The sequence below is a fragment of the Electrophorus electricus genome, chromosome 25, assembly GCF_041902795.1.
Source record: "Electrophorus electricus isolate QZ-2024a chromosome 25, ASM4190279v1, whole genome shotgun sequence".
In the NCBI taxonomy this organism is placed as follows: domain Eukaryota; kingdom Metazoa; phylum Chordata; class Actinopteri; order Gymnotiformes; family Gymnotidae; genus Electrophorus; species Electrophorus electricus.
The window spans coordinates 6,597,626-6,616,326 of NC_137521.1; the positions used below are offsets into that span (position 1 = coordinate 6,597,626).

General features: G+C 38.9%; 3 protein-coding genes across 7 annotated transcripts; all 3 read left to right on the plus strand.

Moving 5' to 3' along the window:
* The first annotated feature begins 179 nt into the window (after positions 1 to 179).
* aldh9a1a.1 (aldehyde dehydrogenase 9 family, member A1a, tandem duplicate 1) lies at positions 180 to 5,145 on the plus strand. 3 transcript variants are annotated; one of them, XM_081707580.1, is made up of 12 exons: positions 180 to 335; positions 752 to 908; positions 1,134 to 1,315; positions 2,061 to 2,190; positions 2,365 to 2,499; positions 2,637 to 2,833; positions 3,131 to 3,271; positions 3,783 to 3,971; positions 4,090 to 4,177; positions 4,264 to 4,405; positions 4,508 to 4,620; positions 4,741 to 5,145. In XM_081707580.1, exons 2-12 carry the CDS (start codon positions 758 to 760, stop codon positions 4,833 to 4,835), a joined length of 1,563 nt encoding a protein of 520 aa, XP_081563706.1. In that variant the 5' UTR covers positions 180 to 335; positions 752 to 757; the 3' UTR covers positions 4,836 to 5,145. The 3 variants fall into 3 exon arrangements, with proteins under 3 accessions (XP_081563706.1, XP_026871861.2, XP_081563707.1); XM_027016060.3 differs by having other exon boundaries at positions 1,170 to 1,315; XM_081707581.1 differs by having other exon boundaries at positions 298 to 427.
* A 1,569-nt stretch (positions 5,146 to 6,714) lies between these two features.
* On the plus strand, positions 6,715 to 12,019 carry zgc:112962 (torsin-1A-interacting protein 2). 2 transcript variants are annotated; one of them, XM_027016031.3, is made up of 7 exons: positions 6,715 to 6,966; positions 7,480 to 7,572; positions 8,951 to 9,046; positions 9,192 to 9,365; positions 9,786 to 9,854; positions 10,461 to 10,565; positions 10,683 to 12,019. In XM_027016031.3, exons 2-7 carry the CDS (start codon positions 7,524 to 7,526, stop codon positions 11,441 to 11,443), a joined length of 1,254 nt encoding a protein of 417 aa, XP_026871832.2. In that variant the 5' UTR covers positions 6,715 to 6,966; positions 7,480 to 7,523; the 3' UTR covers positions 11,444 to 12,019. The 2 variants fall into 2 exon arrangements, with proteins under 2 accessions (XP_026871832.2, XP_081563708.1); XM_081707582.1 differs by having other exon boundaries at positions 6,721 to 6,966; positions 9,210 to 9,365.
* A 2,439-nt stretch (positions 12,020 to 14,458) lies between these two features.
* LOC113581107 (torsin-1A-interacting protein 1) lies at positions 14,459 to 18,144 on the plus strand. 2 transcript variants are annotated; one of them, XM_027016029.3, is made up of 8 exons: positions 14,465 to 14,907; positions 15,348 to 15,473; positions 15,549 to 15,722; positions 15,818 to 15,997; positions 16,103 to 16,216; positions 16,325 to 16,447; positions 16,592 to 16,642; positions 16,724 to 18,143. In XM_027016029.3, exons 1-8 carry the CDS (start codon positions 14,835 to 14,837, stop codon positions 17,509 to 17,511), a joined length of 1,629 nt encoding a protein of 542 aa, XP_026871830.2. In that variant the 5' UTR covers positions 14,465 to 14,834; the 3' UTR covers positions 17,512 to 18,143. The 2 variants fall into 2 exon arrangements, with proteins under 2 accessions (XP_026871829.2, XP_026871830.2); XM_027016028.3 differs by having other exon boundaries at positions 14,459 to 14,907; positions 16,592 to 18,144.
* Positions 18,145 to 18,701: the final 557 nt, after the last annotated feature.

Below are 18,701 nucleotides of genomic sequence, written 5' to 3' on the forward strand. Positions count from 1 at the left end.
AACTTCAATGTGTGGATCTTGCCACCTGGAGATAAAGTGATCGCAAAAATTCGGCTTTTTGCGCGGTGATCGCGTGACGGTACTTTAAACAGCTCAACAGCTAGATATAGACTAAACTAAACATGCCATTAAAAGCATAAACTGTAGTTTTAAAAATCACATGCCACTTCAGTGTATTCCGCCCTCTTATGTAAAAAGCCAGCGTAGGTATATCTACGGCTGGATATGATTGGATACCCAGACGAGTAAACGTGCTTCATGTTCCCTTCTTAAGGAGCTGCATACAGCTGCAGGCCCGTCTACTGATACGCCATTGCGAAGGCTTTCACGTCAAGGTAGCGCTGTGATTTTATATTTGAAGAGGGACATAAGCTGTGGAAAAAAGGAACCGACAGTTAAACAGTAACTGGATCTAGCGTTTAGTGAAGTACGATATGGACTTCATGTGCATAATGTCATATAGCTAACGAACTAGACAGTTGATATTTGAATTTTGCAGTAGCTTTGGCGTATAGCTTTATGATCATAGTGTTGCGTAACATCACTTATTAACGGCTAGCCGCAACATGAATTGTGAAAACTGAATGCATCATAATTAATCATAACTGATAAGTCATTGGTGTAGTTGCAAACTGCTGCGTTTGGTGTTTACGTTTAAAGGCAACACTAGTTATCGGCAGACATGTTTTTCTTTGTTTTTTACCGCCCTTTACTGAAATTAACACATTGTATTTATATGTGAACGTTACAGTTTATAATGGCTCAGCAACCGTGTCTTTCGTTGCCCGAGTATCGAAATGTATCCACTGGCAATCTAGTGGTCAAAGAGCCGCTGAATTTCTGGGGTGGCGCGAGAGTTAAGTCCAAGGACACAAAGAACTCTGAACCGGTTTATGAACCTGCAACTGGTAAGATAACTTCCAACTATCTACGTGTAGCCATACGAATCACTGCCGCAGTTTTGGTGTCGTGCGCATTTTGTCACTGATTAACTATACCCTTTAATTAATACTCTTAAGTGTCAGGGCAAAGGCAATAGCCTATAAACTCTGCCTCAAGTCTTGAAGCACAGTGGGGAAACTCTCTTTTGAACATGTGTGGGTGTGTCCATAAATTATTTTGTGCTTTCCCAGGTCGGGTGCTGTGTAAATTATTTTGTGCTTTCCCAGGTCGGGTGCTGTGTGACATGATTCCCTGTGGGGAAGAGGAAGTAGACCAAGCCATAAAGAGTGCACACTCTGCCTTCTTGAAATGGAGTAAATTGGCTGGGATGGAGAGAGCTCGGATCATGCTGGAGGCTGCTCGTATTATTAGGGTATACAAGCCGATATTAATGTTGAGTCGCGTATGGGTGTTTTGTTTTGTTTTTTTAAACCTGCTGTAATCGATTGTATAGTTCTTGCAAACCTTTGTAAGACTTTATGACCAAGAGCCCACCCCTGCCTTCGATGTTGCTTTCAGATTACACTTATAGATGCTATTTGTTTCTTTCAGAGCAGCTATTCAAGTAGTATGTGTAACATCAGTTTTAATGTCATGTCAAAGAAGAAAAATGTCAGGTATCTGAGCAGCATTTTATGTCCAAGAAGTGAATGCAAAAACAACTTCAAACTTATAATGCCCAAAATAAGTTTATCCTTCAATGTCTTTAAAGGTAGGAATTTCCTTGTTTGGAGCAAACATAGCTGTAGTATTGTAACTGTTTTAAAATCATACTAATCTTTCAACATCTCCCCTGTACAAAGCTACTTTCTGTAGACATGACGGTTCATGGTGAAAAATTATGCTTTTTGTAAAGAACCCTCTGAACAAAAAAACAAAAAACAAAAAATGACTGGAAGTCACAAGTGTGCATTGTTCTTTGGATCCAAAGAATATTTTCACCAAAAACTGTTGTACATAGCCTCAGGTTGTATTGTTTTGTGGTAGGCACTTCAAAAAGTTGCAGTGTTGATATGCTTTGGAAGGGTTACATGGGTCTTGCATGTGTAATTGGCTTTTAGGCTGCATTTAGGATGAGCGTATTCAGAATGTGTAACGGTCTTGTTCCATATGAATAGGAGCGCAGATCTGAAATAGCACGACTGGAGGTGATCAACAATGGCAAATGCATCACTGAAGCTGAAGTAGATATTGATGTGGCCTGGCAGTGTATTGAGTACTTTGCTGGCATTGCTCCAACACTAGCAGGTAATCTCCATGTACCTGATAGTTGCACAAATGCATGGTGTGTTTATTTATTGAGTAATAGTTGTATGTCTAAATCATTAGGCCTGAGCCAGTTGTGAAACTGTAATGACGTATAGGGCTTTATATGTAATGTTTTGTAGTGATTCTGCAAGGTGTATTCTTTCACATATTCAGGCCAGCATATTCAGCTTCCTGGAGGCTCCTTTGCCTACACTCGTAGGGAGCCACTAGGTGTGTGTGTGGGAATTGGAGCCTGGAATTACCCTTTCCAAATTGCTGCTTGGAAATCAGCCCCTGCACTCGCCTGTGGTATGTGTGCAGTGTTGCTGTCAAATGGTGTATCTCTATTTTGACATATCAAAAGCACCCAGAGCTATACTGGTGCTTTGGTTGCACTCTGAGGAGCTGAGGCTGACTGTTTTCTCCGTCTTGTTTTCTCGTCTAAGGTAATGCCATGGTTTTTAAACCCTCTCCCATGACCCCAGTGACTGCAGTCATTTTGGCTGAGATCTATAAGGAGGCTGGGGCACCAGATGGGCTCTTTAATGTGGTGCAGGGAGCCGCAGAGACTGGAACTCTGCTATGCCACCACCCTATGGTGGCCAAAGTGTCCTTCACTGGCAGTGTGCCAACTGGCAAGAAGGTAAAAATGACAGGAATACTTTAACGAGCAAATACATTTCAGGTTGAAATTAAATTGAATTTACATGATCTTAGCAGTAGACTTGTACATTTATTCTGTTAACCCAGTTGTTCCAAAGACACTGATTTAAGTAAATTTGCCCTGAAATTTTTATGTAAAAAAATATCAAGCACGGGATTATAGCAGTGCCAGTGCCTTTGTCAATAAGGAGTTTTTCTATTTAGTGGGGGGGGGGGAGGGCACAGGTGAGGGGAAACATGGAGTATAAAAGCTGTTGATTCATGTACCATCTGTAAGGTAATGGAGATGTCTGCCAAAGGAGTGAAGCAGGTGACTCTGGAACTGGGTGGAAAGTCACCACTTATCATCTTTAAGGACTGTGAGCTGGAGAATGCCATCAAAGGAGCTCTCATGGCCAACTTCCTTACCCAGGGAGAGGTTGGAATTGCAGTATTAATATTTTCCTGCCTTGAAATGGGTATTATGTTTGCTTATGTATATTTATTGATGCATGTGTATGCTTAAGTGCAGAGGTATTCAAACCGGTCCTCAAGGTTCAGGTCTAACAGATTTTCCAACCTCCTTTTATCCAGAAGTCAGGTGTGATGACAGTGACCAACCAGTTACATGAACCATTTAATCAACTTCAGGGGATTACAAAATCCAGGACCAGATTTGGATTCGAGGTCCAGATTTGAATACCGCTGTTTTATTGTGATTGCATATATTATGCATGCTGATTCAGGGACTTCTGACGAGTCCATTGTGCCTTTAATATCAGATGGCATTTTATTGCTGTAAGATGGACAAATTACAGAATGCTGACTGACTACAAATGGTAAACACTGAAAGAAGGAAAATGCTTTTAACTACTTTCACTAGTTGAATGGACACCAACATTGAATAAGCAGAGGCAATATTGTAATGATGCTCTGATTTATTATTGCAGGTGTGTTGCAATGGGACACGGGTGTTTGTGCAGAGGGAGATTATGAAGCCATTTGTAGAGGAGGTGGTGAAAAAGACCAAGGCCATCTCTGTTGGGGATCCTTTACTGGAGGGCACACGGATGGGAGCCCTGATCAGCAAGCCCCATATGGAGAAAGTGCTGGGCTTTATTAACCAAGCGAAACAACAGGTATTGTTGCACACTCTTTAACATGAACTAACTCAACCTCTGGACCGTATTTTACTTTATATAAAGGTGCTTACTATGTGTCAAAGGAACTTTTTTAATGTATTGCATCTTGTTTTAGGGAGCCAAGGTGCTGTGTGGTGGAGAGCCATATGTTCCCAGTAATCCCAAACTGAAAGGAGGTTATTTCTTGTCCCCTTGTGTGCTAGGTTAGTAAGGTAGTATGCATGACTTGTGTATGGTGGTGTAGGTTATGAGCTTGAACTGATGTAATGTGTCCTGTCATCACACACAGATAACTGCAGGGATGACATGACTTGTGTGAAGGAGGAGATCTTTGGACCTGTGATGTCTGTTTTGCCATTTGACACAGAAGAGGAAGTTGTGCAAAGGGCTAACAACACCACCTTCGGCCTGGCCTCTGGAGTCTTCACCAGGTAAAATCACTATTGCCAGCCTCACATATTTTTATCCATGTCAAGACTTTTCACTCTAGTATTTTCTCAGGAAATTCACATTTGAATTCTGCTTGTGTTTAGGGATATAGCTCGGGCCCACAGAGTGGCTGAAAACCTTCAAGCAGGAACCTGCTTTATCAACAACTACAATGTCAGTCCAGTGGAAGTCCCATTTGGAGGCTACAAGATGTCAGGTATAGCTAGTAGAATTTAGTGACGATAATAATGATGCTATAATGGTTCCTTTTTTGGTGTTTGTGTAAACTGCAGTCCATCAGGGCACATGACGGATCAACATTGTTTCCTCTCTTCAGGTTTTGGCAGAGAGAATGGCATGGTGACCATTGAGTACTATTCTCAGCTGAAAACCGTTGTGGTGGAAATGGGAGATGTGGAGTGCCACTTTTAAAGGATTACAAATGAGCCATAGAATTTCACAAGCCCGTGACAATGTGGCTTCCAAGCTTCAGTAAAGCTGTGATTTCTAGTTTTTGTACTTTTGTACAGTATTTTAAACCTCTAAAGGTTCCTGTTTGGAGCACCTTTTGAAATGGTTTTGATCTATAGCCAGACAAAATGCATCAATACCAAGTGCCTAATAGCCATAGATCATACAACTTGCAGTTATACTCTGCAGCAAAACCAATTTTTCCATACACTTCACCTAAACAATTTGCAATTTGTCAATGTGGAAAATAAAGTAACATTTTCTACACAAATATTCTGTCTGATTAGTTTCTCACTTACCTTTTTGTCTTTTTAACAAAGGTAAAGATGGGTTAACTTTTTATTTTTATTATTTAAGTTAAATACTTTGTCCCCTCAGACTTCTGTTTTGAGTTTTAAAAAATAAATGCCTTGAGGGGACAATAACGTGTATTTCACAAGGATTTTAGAAAAACATGATGTCCCATACAGAGGTCAATTATCAGTGGTGCAAAGTGCGTTGAAAGCTACCAGAGGTGAAACTAGTTCATATTCAAAACATAAACTGATACTAAATATTGTTTTGGAAATAAACTGATTGTAACCTCTAACAAACCAAGGCACTATAGGTCTAAAACTCCTTGGATAAAGTAACTTCCTTTACTCAGGTTGGATAGACTGCAGGAAAATGGAACAAGAATGGAGACAGGAAGCTCTCTGTCCACTCTGACATTTTTAAAAATTTGCAAACAGAACTCAACATGCGGATCAACAGTGAGGGCATCTTGCCTTTCAAGTCTGATTGATGCCCACCAAAATAATCCTAAATTCTTTTTTTTACTACAGTTGAAAAGCTGGTTAACCACTCACTCATCTCATTAGTACTTCCTAATTACAAGTGTGATAAATTGGCCAAATTATTTGGTAATAAAATCTCCTCCATTAGGAATACAAGGTCAACAGCCCCCACGGACCTGGTCAAAGTGCACCAGAATGCACCTTATCTGAATTCTTAGAAATTGATCTTAAAAGACTTGCCAAAGTGATCTCATTTTAAACACTACTAGCTCTCTTCTAGTCAGCAATTGTCCCAACAATGTGAGCAGTGTCCACAACACCACCCGTCCCAAATTAATTGTCCTGCTTAATAGTGAAGTCCAAGCTTTAGTTGTCTTGTTTGGTTTTTTTTTTATACTGAAGAGTATTTTCATCCATCCATGATTCATGATGCTGGCCTCTCTTTCTTCACAGGTCCCCTTCTTGTTTTGAGTGACCTCTTGTCTAAGCAGTGTCTGTGTAGTTTTATGCAGCTTCTTTTATTTTGTGCACATCTATTAAAAAAATAAATAAATTCATTTTGTAGAATTCCAATTTTTACAGCTTTGCTGCAAATTCGCAGTGTGACCAGTTGTACACTTTTGCAATGTACGTTTTCTAAGTATCCTATGAAACCTTTTTATGTTTATACTTTGTTGTATTTTGATTGTTACTAAAATTGTCTAAATTATTCTAAATCAGCACTCTGAATTATATAGTATTTTAAAAGTTTCTTGTAAAAAAAAACCAAAAAAAAACAGGCTTAGTTTTTAATAAAAACGATTTTTTTTAAAAATGTATTTGTTATATGAAACCTGATTGTGTTCATACAGTTTCAATACACTAACCTTTGACTAAGGTGCTTTCTTAAATGTTTATTTGGATACCATTTAGATTTCATAACAAGGGTTTCCTCGCCATATTATTTAAGCAGTTACATAGCCAAGCATAAACGACCCCAATGTCCCTCGTAGTGAATGCACTGAAGATACAAAGGTCCAAATAAAAAGTTCCACCATGTTCGGAAAGTACGATGGACGTCACCAGCAACATAAATGTGCGTACCGCTGGGGAGCTTCTCCGGTTATTTCTTCGCTTTTTATTTTTGTGCACTAATAAAGACGCTAACACTAGTTTTGACTCTTTAAGGTTCACCCTGTGCACTCCAAAACGGAAATGCATCTCAAACGGACCAGCGTAAATGACGTAGTTAAAATTGTCATTGGTCTTTTGGAAGCTATCGTTATACAATCGAAAGTAAATCGTGTAATCTATTGAACATAGATCAAATGGCCTTGGTGAGTAACGTCGCTTTCATTTGTGATTCTTTAAGATGTTTTCAGTTTTTAGTTGTAATAGTTTGACATGTATGTGTTTGACAGGAACTCTGGTTAGTAAAATAGCTAGCTGGCGTTAGTTATCTGACTGTCCTAGCTAGCTGTGAAAGTTTTGCTGCTTACATTTGTGCTGAGAGTGCTGGTTAGTGAATACCAAGGCCCCGTTGCACTGTGATCGTGTTTAATCTCATAAAATATTTCTTTGATTGCTGGCAGTAAACACTAACAAAGGATGGGTATTTTATGAAAGATTTCAAATTCAGGTTTTTACAACAGTCTTTCATGGCATGATTTGTTGACAAAATGGGATGTTCAGAAAGTGAAATTGAGATACGCTGTTGGCATCCATTTTAATTACTTATAGGCGTCTGATTTGTTCAGCTAATGTATTCGACTGTATTATTGCATTGCTACAAAACACGATTTCAGTGCTGCTCTTCATGGCAATCCTGTGTCGAACCTTTTTACTTGCAGGTCAGTCTGCAGTAAGCAAGCTAACTAGCCTATAGAGGTCTATAATGAAGCGACGACTCCGCAAGACACGGAGCACCGCCAAAGAAATGAACGGTATGCTGTATTTAACCGTCGTCATACCCACACCTCATACACCACACCTCATACACCACACCCACATACTTTTTTATATCTGCCGTTTTCGTATTTCAACATTTCTGGTTGGCAGATATCAGGGATGAAGCTATGCTGTCAGTAAAATGTGGAAAGGGATATATTCACAATACTTTAAACTTCTCTACCCTCTTTATCCATCTTAATACAAAATTAAGACAAAGGCCAGATAATACATTAATTTGCACAGCGAAGCATATTTCAAATACATAATTCACTAGTAAATACAACACCATAGATCGCCAGTGATCTTCTCTGTGCTACTGACTCTGGTCTTCTCACAATTATTATTCTGCTTGATCTCAACATTTGACACCATTTCTCACCCACTTCTGGAAAGATTGTCTTCTGTAGGAATAACAAGCACCGTACCTCATTGGTTCACATCATATCTTTCCAACAGACCACAATTACATTTTCATTAAAAGTCAGTGCTTTTACCTTTCCCTTCTCGCCCACTGTGTCCCTCAGAGGTCCATTCTCAGCCTTCTTCTGTTCATCATATACCTATTTCCTCTTGGGCATATTATCAGACACCATAACTTTCACTGCTATGCTGATAATATACCGCTCAATATTTCTGCAAACCTCTTTGTATTGAACCTCCCTCCAGCCTCTGTTCCTGCCTAATGGACATTTGAATATTGTAAAACCCACAACTATCTCAAACGTAATGGAAATAAAATTGAAATTTTACTCCTTGGTACTAAATTAACACTTGAGAAAATCTCTAATAGTTCCCCTCTCCTCCTCTGTAAGGGATCTCTGTATAATTTTGAACCCACCCTTTTATTTGAATCTGATTTCAATTGATATCATTTCCATCACTTGTGCTGTTTATGTTTATCTATGTAACATCTCCAGACTTTGCCCCTCGTTCTCCCAGTCCATGCTAATGTTCATGCTCTGGTTACTTCCTGGCTAGGCTTCTGCAATTCCATAATTTCTGGAATTCCCTCCAAATTACTCAAAAGATGGCAGTTAGTTCAGAATTCTGCTGCCCCTGCCACGACCCATTCCCAGTTCCGAAATCACATCATTCATGTTATCGATTTAAAAAAACAAACCAAAAAACCCCCACTTTTTTCTAATGCTGCCCCATAGACTATAAGATTCTCCTCATCACCTTCAAGACCAAATGTTTAAACTCCACCTCAGAGTTCATCTGTTCACCTTGGCCTATTCTTAGACTGCCATCATAGCAGCCTAGCCTGCCTCTCATTCCCTCTGTCTTTTAATGTGTCCTTGAGTCTCTTGAAAGGCACATGAAGATGTAAATGTTTATTATTATTACCATCTGTTTTCTGTTACATCAAAGATGAGGCTGATAATAATGTGGATGATGTTGCACATCCTGTGGATGATCTTGATTCACTGAACCCAAGACTCATAAGCTCACAAGAGGAGGTCACGGGTAAGAAAGAATATAATCTAAATAACAGTTATCATAGAGTTCACTGAGATGATGCTGTTTTATGAGTTTCTTAATGTACTCTTAAACTGAAGCCAACTACTGATTAATAATATGAAGTTATTTGTGGTCTGTAAAAAAAAAAAAGCCTCCTGTGATGTTTTAGATATTGGCAAAGATCAAGAAAATACAGAAAGGAGGAACTCACTAAAACAAGAGGAAGAGGATGATAAATATCATCCTGGTGGAGGTGACACTCCCTCATCTCATGAAAAAGCCCAGAGCTTAGCTTCTGCAGAGGGTCATGACTCTTCCAACACTCGTAAGTGTGTGTTTTCTTTTTTGACATTCCCACTTACTCTTGGTCAGCAACACTCCTTAAACATAAATTGTAACGGGCTTCTTTCTTGTACTTTATTTACCTCGTACTTTAGACTCTCTTTGTGTGGCACTTTGAGTTTGGCTTGCATTCCTTGCACTTTAGTTTTTGAGAACTCGTTCTCCATCTACCATCAAGCAATAAATAAATAAATTTTCTTACTTTGTGGATGTACACATCACAGTAAAAATAGGAAAAGTCAATAATTGTCTTCAACATAAGGAGCCAATTACTTGGCTAAATTTTCTACCCTGAAAACTGTGCCTAGTAGTTTTATGGTGTTGTCAACATAATCTGTGCATTTTGATTATTGTTCTGCTTTTGTCTTTGAACATGTGCTTGAAATTATGCTACCCCTTGAAGGAGGAGAAGATCAGAAGCAGCCTAAGAGCAAGGACATAAAAGATCATCCACAGGAGGAGAGTAAAGAAGGTATCTAACCTGAGTACTTTTTATTACTGAACATAGGATAACAGTGACTTTAAATGAGAAATAATTAATTTCATCATCAAAAAGTAGCAAATGGTGTTTATACATGTGATTTATTTATTATTTTACATTTTTTTCTATTAAGTTAAGCTCACATGAGATTAATCAAATTGCTTTTTAGTCCTCAAACAAACCAGTTTGTGCTCCATAGAATGGATTCCTGGTCACATTTAGAAATGGATTTATTAGAGAATCTGTGAAACATTCAGGCCACTAGGTGTCAGTATATTTGCTGTTTAATAATGTGATGAAGAATCAGTGGAAAATTCACTTATTGCTCTTTTAAAAAGAATGGGATTTCAGATATTACATTTGGTTTTTATTACACAAACTCCAACCTTCCTACTTTACTTTCCAACAACAACCATTGGTGAAGTACATTTTTTGTATCCTTCTAATTAATGGAGGCAGAGGAAATGTTGAATCTAGAGGTGGTGTTAGAGTGGGACTTTATCTGTTCTATTTGCCTTTCCAATCTTTTATTTTAGCAAACTGAAGGTTGTTTTGTTACATATTGGTCTATAAAGTTTACGTTTCTCTCTGCATTAGATGAAGACCCAGAAAGAAGGAGCTCAGTCAAACAAGAGGAAGAGAATACTGCAGGTGACATTCACTCTGCAGAAGAAAGCCCTCCTACTGGATTTGGTCTGGGCAGTAAGCGTAGTTTTTTTTTTTTTTCTTTGCAAAGTCAGTAAGATGTGTTAAAAAGATCACTTATTATATAATGCAAAACTGCAGATGACTTCATTCTCTTTTTTCTTTCTCAAACAGAATGGATTTTGGCAACATTTGTACTTGTGCTTGCTTTACTGGCATCTTGGACGCTGACATTCGAGTCTCCACCTGTGCAGAAGCAGTTTAACCTGACGTATGTGTTCCATCAAGAAATGGACAAGGTTCAGTCTAGCTTCCCCAGCCAGCCCAGTGAACTCTGGAGGAGAAGCAGGATTCACCTCCGGAGGCACCTCCAGATGACCCATCCCACTGAACCAGTGAGCCTTCTCTTAACCTCTGGTCGTGGGGCTGAGAAGACACTGGCCTGTCTTGCTCAGCGATTAGCTGCAGCCTTTTCCACTGCACTCAATGCTTCTGTCCTGGACATTGATGGGGCCAGCAAAACAAAACAAGACGCTGAACAGGTCAAACTGGACATTGACATAGCATTGAAAGAGGCATTTGAGGGTGGTAAGCGTTCTGCTATTATTCACCGTTTTGAAGAGCTTCCTCCTGGAGCCACGCTCATCTTCTACCGCTACTGTGACCATGAAAACGCTGTCTATAAGAAGGTCTTCCTCATGTTTACTGTGTTGCTAGATAACTTGGAACTCTCACCCAACATTAGTCTGGGATTAGTGGAGGAGATGGTTCAAGAATATTTAAAAAATAAGTTTATATCCTCCGACAGGACAGCAACGTTTAATCAGATGGATGTAGACAAGCTGAGTGGACTGTGGAGCAGAATTTCCCATGTTATCCTGCCAGTGGCTGCAGAGAACACAATTGAACAGCAGGGCTGCAGGGAGAGAGGATGACTTGCTTTGAACTGAGTGTAGGACAAAAGAAGCTCTTTGTACTAAATTCATTGCTCTTGAGGGAAATTGCTTCAGGGATTTGCTGCTTTTACCTCTCTTTAAATGGCTCCCATTCTTCCAAGCTGGACACTATGTGTGTATGTGTGTATATATGTGTGTGTGTGTGTGTGTGTGTGTGTGTGTGTGTGTGTGTGTGTGTGTGTGTGTGTGTAATATGCCTGTAACTTCATTTAATTTATGAAGTCATGTAAAAAAAAAAGAAAAAGCTCACTTTCTATAGAGGCTGTGTTTCAACAGACTTTGTGTCTATAGGGAACCATTCTGTAATGAGTTACAGCCCCAGTAGAGTGACCAAGCTGGCATTACTAGTTAAGAAGAGGACAAATTTTTTTTTGCATTTATAAGATAATTGAAAATTTGAACGCAGAGGTTCTCTGTATATTCATTTTAACTGATTGGGATGTTTTAGGAATTATGAAAACAGATATTTTTTATTTAAATAATGCCTGTCACTGGGGTATTTTTAAATAGTTGATTTTATAGGGGCGGGATTTAATAAATGCAATTTTGTTGGTACAGTGTGTGCCTTTAAATAATTTGTAAAAGACTTTACAATTTCATCTTCTTCACTCAGTCCATTTTAGGGTTGCAGTTGCAGTAGAGTGAGCAGAGAAGTCCAGATGTCTCTGTCCTCAACCAATACTTCCAGCTCCCAGGTCAGCCAGGCAATGTAATCCTGCAGCTCCTGGGTTTTCCCAGAGACCTCTTCCAGCTGGTTTCAGTGGGAGGTGACCAGGGCAGATTCTTGCCACCTCAGCTAGGTCCTCTGAGTGGAGGAGCAGCAGTTCTAATTTAAGCCCTTCCTGAAGAGCCAAGGTCGTTGAGAGAAAGCCCTGCTACCTCTGTGATCTTGTTCTTTCAGTCATTACCCAGAGTGTGTTATCGTAGGTGAGGGTGTGAACATAAATCAAATGGTAAATTGTAGCTTCACTTTATAGCTTGGCTCATTTTTCACCACAACAGTCTAGTACAGGAACCACATAACTGCAACTGCAGCCGCTATCTGCAATCTGCAGCCTAAGCTATCAGTGATCTTCCCATTAGTCATGAACAAGATCCTGAGATGCTTTCATTTCTGTACTTGGGGGTGGTCCTCACCTGGTACCCAGAGGGAGCAGACCATCCTTTTATAGAATATAACCATGGGCTCAGAAAAGAAGGTGCTGGTTTACATACTGACCGCTTTACACTCAGCTACAAACCACTCAAGTGTGTGCTGAAGGCATCCATGCATGGATGTCAGAAGGATGTCATTGCATTGTCTACAAGTAATAGGAAAGCAACATCCCAGTCCACCTGCCAAAAGCTCTCTTGTCCTTGGCTACGCCTTACTGTCATGTCCATGACTATCTGAATCGGGAGTGGAGACGAGGCGTAGCCTTGGGGGATCCTGATGCTGGGAATGCAGACCCCACTCTCATTTTGAAAGTACAATGATCTCATGGTCCACATTAGTACCCCAAACTACCACAGAATATCTCTGGGCACATCGTCATATGCCTTCTCCAGCTTCACAAAAGGTGTATATACTGGAGTGGCAAACTCTCTCGCCCATTTAGCTGACGGGACTTGAAAGCTGACCCACCGTTCCACCGTTCTTTGATTGCCAGATATTCTCTGGAGGATGCATCAATAATGCTTGTTAACGTCAACCTGCAAATAAGAACGGGACCAGATGTTCTCTTCAGACTAATTCTCAAATCTGAATTTTTATTCTTGAATGAAAGAGAAATTATTATGCCAGAATATAGAGGAATTTAGGAATAACACTACTAGGGACACAATGTATTATTTGGTTGCTGCGAATGCTTGTGCATGTGCAAAGTAATCAGGCTTTCTGAACTGTTCATTTTAGCATGCTGCATGACAGTTTTCATAACTTTAATGACAAAATCAAAACTCACTCGTAGATTGGTTTGGAATAAGAAAGGTTCTTTATTTGGAAATGTCTGTCTTGGATATTTAAAATTTCAGAATTTATTAGAATACAGCACTAAATTGAAAAAATTAAATCTCTAATATGACAACTGCTTATTTTTCCAAGCTTTTTCCTTCCTCAGAGTCTGTTGTTTAGCTTTTTACGTTACTGTCAGGCACTAGGTTTTCAAGATTTCAGCACAAAAGACCATTTCATATGTAATTAAGTAGTGTATAATAGATGCCTTTAAAATATATTTTACGTATAGTTCTGTTTATCTTACAGGGTTTTGTTTTTACATGATTTATTTTTTTCTTCTGCAAATTACATTTTAAACAAAAGCACTACTAAATCACTGAGCTATAAATAAAAATATCTGCATAGTTCTTGTACTGCAACTATAACTGTGTACCTGTTATATTCAGATTTAGTTGTGGTGTGGGACATTAGTCCAGTATAGACAAGCTCATGTTATTGTTATGTTATCAAATCTGCCTAATATGAGATGGTTCCAGTTGTGGTCTAAACAAAGATGTTCAGTGTCACTGAATCAAAGCATCACCAGTTCACGTGGTACTTTTGCATGTGGTCTTCTATATTCTAATCAGGTGAATATTTTTGATATCAGTAAACAGTGCAGCATCGAACCTGGTCTTATTTAGTGCTAAGGGTGACCTATAAATATTTCTCTGTTGTGAACAATCTTCTCTTGAAAAATACCAACTAAAGGAATGTGGTTCAGCACATTATATTCATTGCCATTTTTTTAAAAATATGTGCATTATACATACAGCCTGCTTTAATTAATGCACTAGTGATTTATCTAGATATTCTGTTATACAGTCTAGAAGGAAGTGAATTATTTGAAATGGTTTAAAGTTGGAGCCATATTTTCCTCATTTCAGTTTGTTGGGTATATATTGTGTGAATGCTTTTATTTTAAATAAATGTAATATTTTACTATTCCAAACATTCAATTTAAGCCATGCATATGTTGACGGCGACACAGAATGTCACACACAAACTAGATTTTGTAAATTCATGAAAATACACTCAGAATCATGCAAAGATTTATTCTGTAAGATGTACATTTGACTTTAAACTTTGTCTTAATGCATAGTTTGTCACTACACATTTAGTGCTGAAATCACTGATCTTGATATTGAGTACTTGTAAATCAAATCTACTGGGAATTTCCAGGCTCTTTGACCAACACCAAAGCTTGTGCAGGAACAGCCTTCCCTGCAACCTCTGCAAAATTGGTGATCTTGTGACGCGCATTGTTTCCGGAAATAGCTGGTGTTCATGCAAATGTCTCCCTCAAAAACTGTTTTTAGTTCCCTCTTTCCACTAGATAGTGGTGTTGGACGCAAAAAAGAGTTTCATCAAAAGTATCAATTTGATGTAAAATAAATGGACCCCATTGATTCTAAAGGAGATTATGTTGAATCGAGGAGGCGAAGCACCAGACAAATGCATAAAAAAGGTTTGCTCAATCATTTGCGTTTCTATCGAATTGGCGTTATCTCGACTGACTAACTTTAGCTAGCTGGCTAGCCTTAGCATTGTAGTGTTAATGATACGACAGCTGCTTAGCTAAAGCTAGCTAGACAACACTATTCGGCTAGTTAGTTAATTAGTTAGCTAGCGTTATCTAGCTAGAACGGATTAGACAGAGCTCAACGATTTAGCCAACAATTATATTTTAACAATACAATTAGCAAGTAATTTAAATGGGTTCAGATGTAGCTAGCTGGCTAGCTAATAAAATTAGTTTCGTTTTGTTCACGCATGATAACTTTAGCTAGCTTAGGTATAAAACTTGGAATGCTCATTAGCTGTCAAGCTCGAAACGTTTCTTGTGTATTCAGATATTTTGGTATTATTGGTTGAAATACTTAACACGAATGTGTGTTCCGTTTTCAGCGATATATGCTGTTAATGTAAGACCGAGAACTACTAAAAAACGGAGTAGAGAAGTCGAGAACGATCCTCTACCCACAGCTGTCAACGGCTTCCAAGAACTGTTGAGCACATCAACTAAAGATGAAGGTAAGTCTCTGAGAAAGTTGTTATTCCATGGTTTTGTTATGAGAGAAGAGTTACTATTCCACGGATCTCATTCAGAAATAGAGTCGCCGAGAAAGATTGGAAGGTTACAGATGGCAGGGGATGCCGTAGATGGCTATAAAAATGTAGAGACAAAAGTGCTGGAGGAAATGGAAGTGGCTGAATATACAGATCAGGACCAAGACATGAACTCAGAAGATGAAAGTGAAAATTGTGAGGCTGGCATGAAGAGTAAGATATCTTTTCATATTAATATATAGTTAATTTATTCAAACAGCTCTTGGGGAGTTAAGGATCACTACAAGCATTTCTGTGTATTTTGCTAGAAAACCCCCTCGTTGAGGAGAAATATAACATCAGATGCACGAAGTTAGGGAATCTAGAAATGGAAGAGCGCACAACGTTGCAGACCCGAAGGATCACTCATCAAGAATCACGAGATCCAGTGCTATCCAAACTGATAGAATATCAAAATGCAAGCTGTGACCCCCAGACTTCTTCAAAAGGTTTGTCATTATGTATGAAGGTTCCTTGTGAAGATACTCTACTGTGAAGGAGATTTTGATTTAATTATATTTATTTTACTCATGGTTGTTTCATTTTCTCCACAGAACCTTCAAGAGAAAGTTCTGCTTTTATCCACAACAGGCCACTGGTGAACAGACATGAGGTTTTGAAAGCAAGGAGCAGCATAAGACAGTATCGGGAGAAAATGGAGGAGAAAGGTTAGAGTCGAGTATCACACAAAGTTCTGTACTACGTATGATGGTGTCTGCAGCAAAATTTTGTGTTTCCCTATTAGTTGTAATCTTTTTTTCCCCTATTTACTATAGTTGTTTCTAGCACAGAACTTCCAGGTTTGGACAGGTATCCATGCTCAATAGGACAAACAAGGTGCAGGCACCAGACAAATAAGCTTCCTCCTTCAAAACAACAACCACAGCACAGAAACACAGGTACTGCTGTTGTATTTTTGTTTCTGTATATTCTTAACTAAATGCTTCAGTTAATAAGGCAGTTACTTAAATACTTTTTGTACAAAATAAGTTATTGATTTTTTTTTACGTACTGTTTATCATTTTCTTCTTTTCCTCTTGAAGAAACCAAAAAACCTTTCATCACAAAAGCAAGTGCGACATCCTACTCAAAAGGTATTTTCCTATGTTTCAAATTAATTGCTTTTTGTTCTCAGTTTGTGATTCTGTGGAAACTGGTTGTGTTTCTCTCTACAGGGTCTGTATGGGATGCATGTAGGGTTCTTCCATGGGCTCTGTTCCTGCTGGCCTCACTGGGTTTAGGCTTAGTTGGTTATCAGCACCTGCCACCGTCAAATGCAGAGCACCAGGACAAGACGGCATCCAGTCTAACTTTGGAAGCCCAGTTAGCTGCAGTAAAACTCTTATTCCCCAGCCAGCGCTCAGAGCTCTGGAAGAGGACAGAGGTCCATCTTAAAAGGCATCTCAATCTATATCAACCTACTGAGCCAGTAAGTATGATCTTGACCTCCGGTCATGGGGCTGAGAAGACGTTAGCCTGTCTGGCTCAGCGATTAGCTGCAGCCTTTTCCATGGCCCTTAATGCATCTGTCCTGGACATTGATGGGACCAGCAAAACAGCACAAGACAGTGACCAGGTCAAAATGGACATTGATAGAGCATTGAAAGAGGCCTTTGAAGGTGGTAAGTATGCTGCTGTTATTCACCGTTTTGAAGAGCTTCCTCCCGGAGCCACACTCATCTTCTACCGCTACTGTGACCATGAAAATGCCGCATTTAAGAAAGTCTTCCTGATGTTCACTGTGTTGCTTCCTGTGCATGAACTCAACTCTGACCTCACTTTGAGTGCTGTAGAGGAGCAGGTGCACGAGTATGTGAAGGAGAAGTTTATCTCCTCAGACAGGACAGCAACGTTTAATCAGATGGATGTAGACAAGCTGAGTGGACTGTGGAGCAGAATTTCTCATGTTATCCTGCCAGTGGTTGCAGAGAACACAATTGAACAACAGGACTGCAGAAGGTGAGGGATCCTATAACTGAAAGTCTTCACAAGATGATATCTACTGTACTGCACCAGTGGACTTGTGAGAATGGCACTTATACAATTAAATGGCTAGTTACATGTTCACTTGACCAGGTATATTTTTTACTTTTTTAAAAACTAAATCTGAGAGACCTTTTTTCAAAACATATGTTCAAAAATGTTTAACATTTGTTTGTATTTCAGAATAAATGAAGAAGAAATTCATACTTTTTAAAAATATACCCTAAAAATCTAAATTGTGTGTCAAACTATCTCCCTTAGCATAAATCATGGGTAGCCCAACAGCGCCCCTGTAATCTATGTTCTTTCTGGGTTTAGATACTTGTATTAACATAGCTACTGCAAATAAGAGCTTCTTTAAGAGCTTCAGAAGGGTAAATTGGATTAGGGTTGACATTTAATGAAGAAGGTCATGCAAAGGCATTTTAAGAAGTGAGATTAGGCACCTAGTCATGCACTGAACTTAAAAGTTGTTGATATGTTTCAGTTTCTATTCAATTTCTTGGTATTATCGTATTCTGATTCTTATTGCTGTTTTTATGCTTGGTGTTGATTTATTATTTTGTCGCTGACTAAAGTTATAATGATTAAAATGTATTTTTATGCACTTGTTTGGGGTTTTTGTTGTTGAAACTCTCAGTTTCTCCAGACCCAGAGCCATGTTAAGCCTAGCCTAAAAATGATTTCCAGGGCTGATTGAACATTGGCACTACACTTTAGTCCAAGACTAGGCTAAAGCTATGCCATGCTAGGTTAGGCTATGTCCAGAGAGACACTGATTTGGTGACCCATGATTGGCCTCTTGAGGGTGCTATTGACTATTGAATGCACTGATTCTGTATGAACGAGACATGCATCATATAGTCTGGGGCTTGCTAAATTAAAACAATTTTGGTGTAAAACCCCAAAATTGTTATTGCATGATTTATTTTGAAGTTCTACAGCAGTCCAGTAAAATATGTATTTCTGTCCTTAAGTGGTCAGATTAAATTGCTAATACAGTGTATTAACATGTATTAACAGATTACAATACATGAACAGTAACTGAAAAGATACATAATGAGATGCACAATGACAACTCTTCACTGGTCAAAATTTCAAAGACTAAGGTGACCCCATGAACCTTATCAAATGTACTTAAAACTGCCTAATTTATGACAAGTGTTGAAA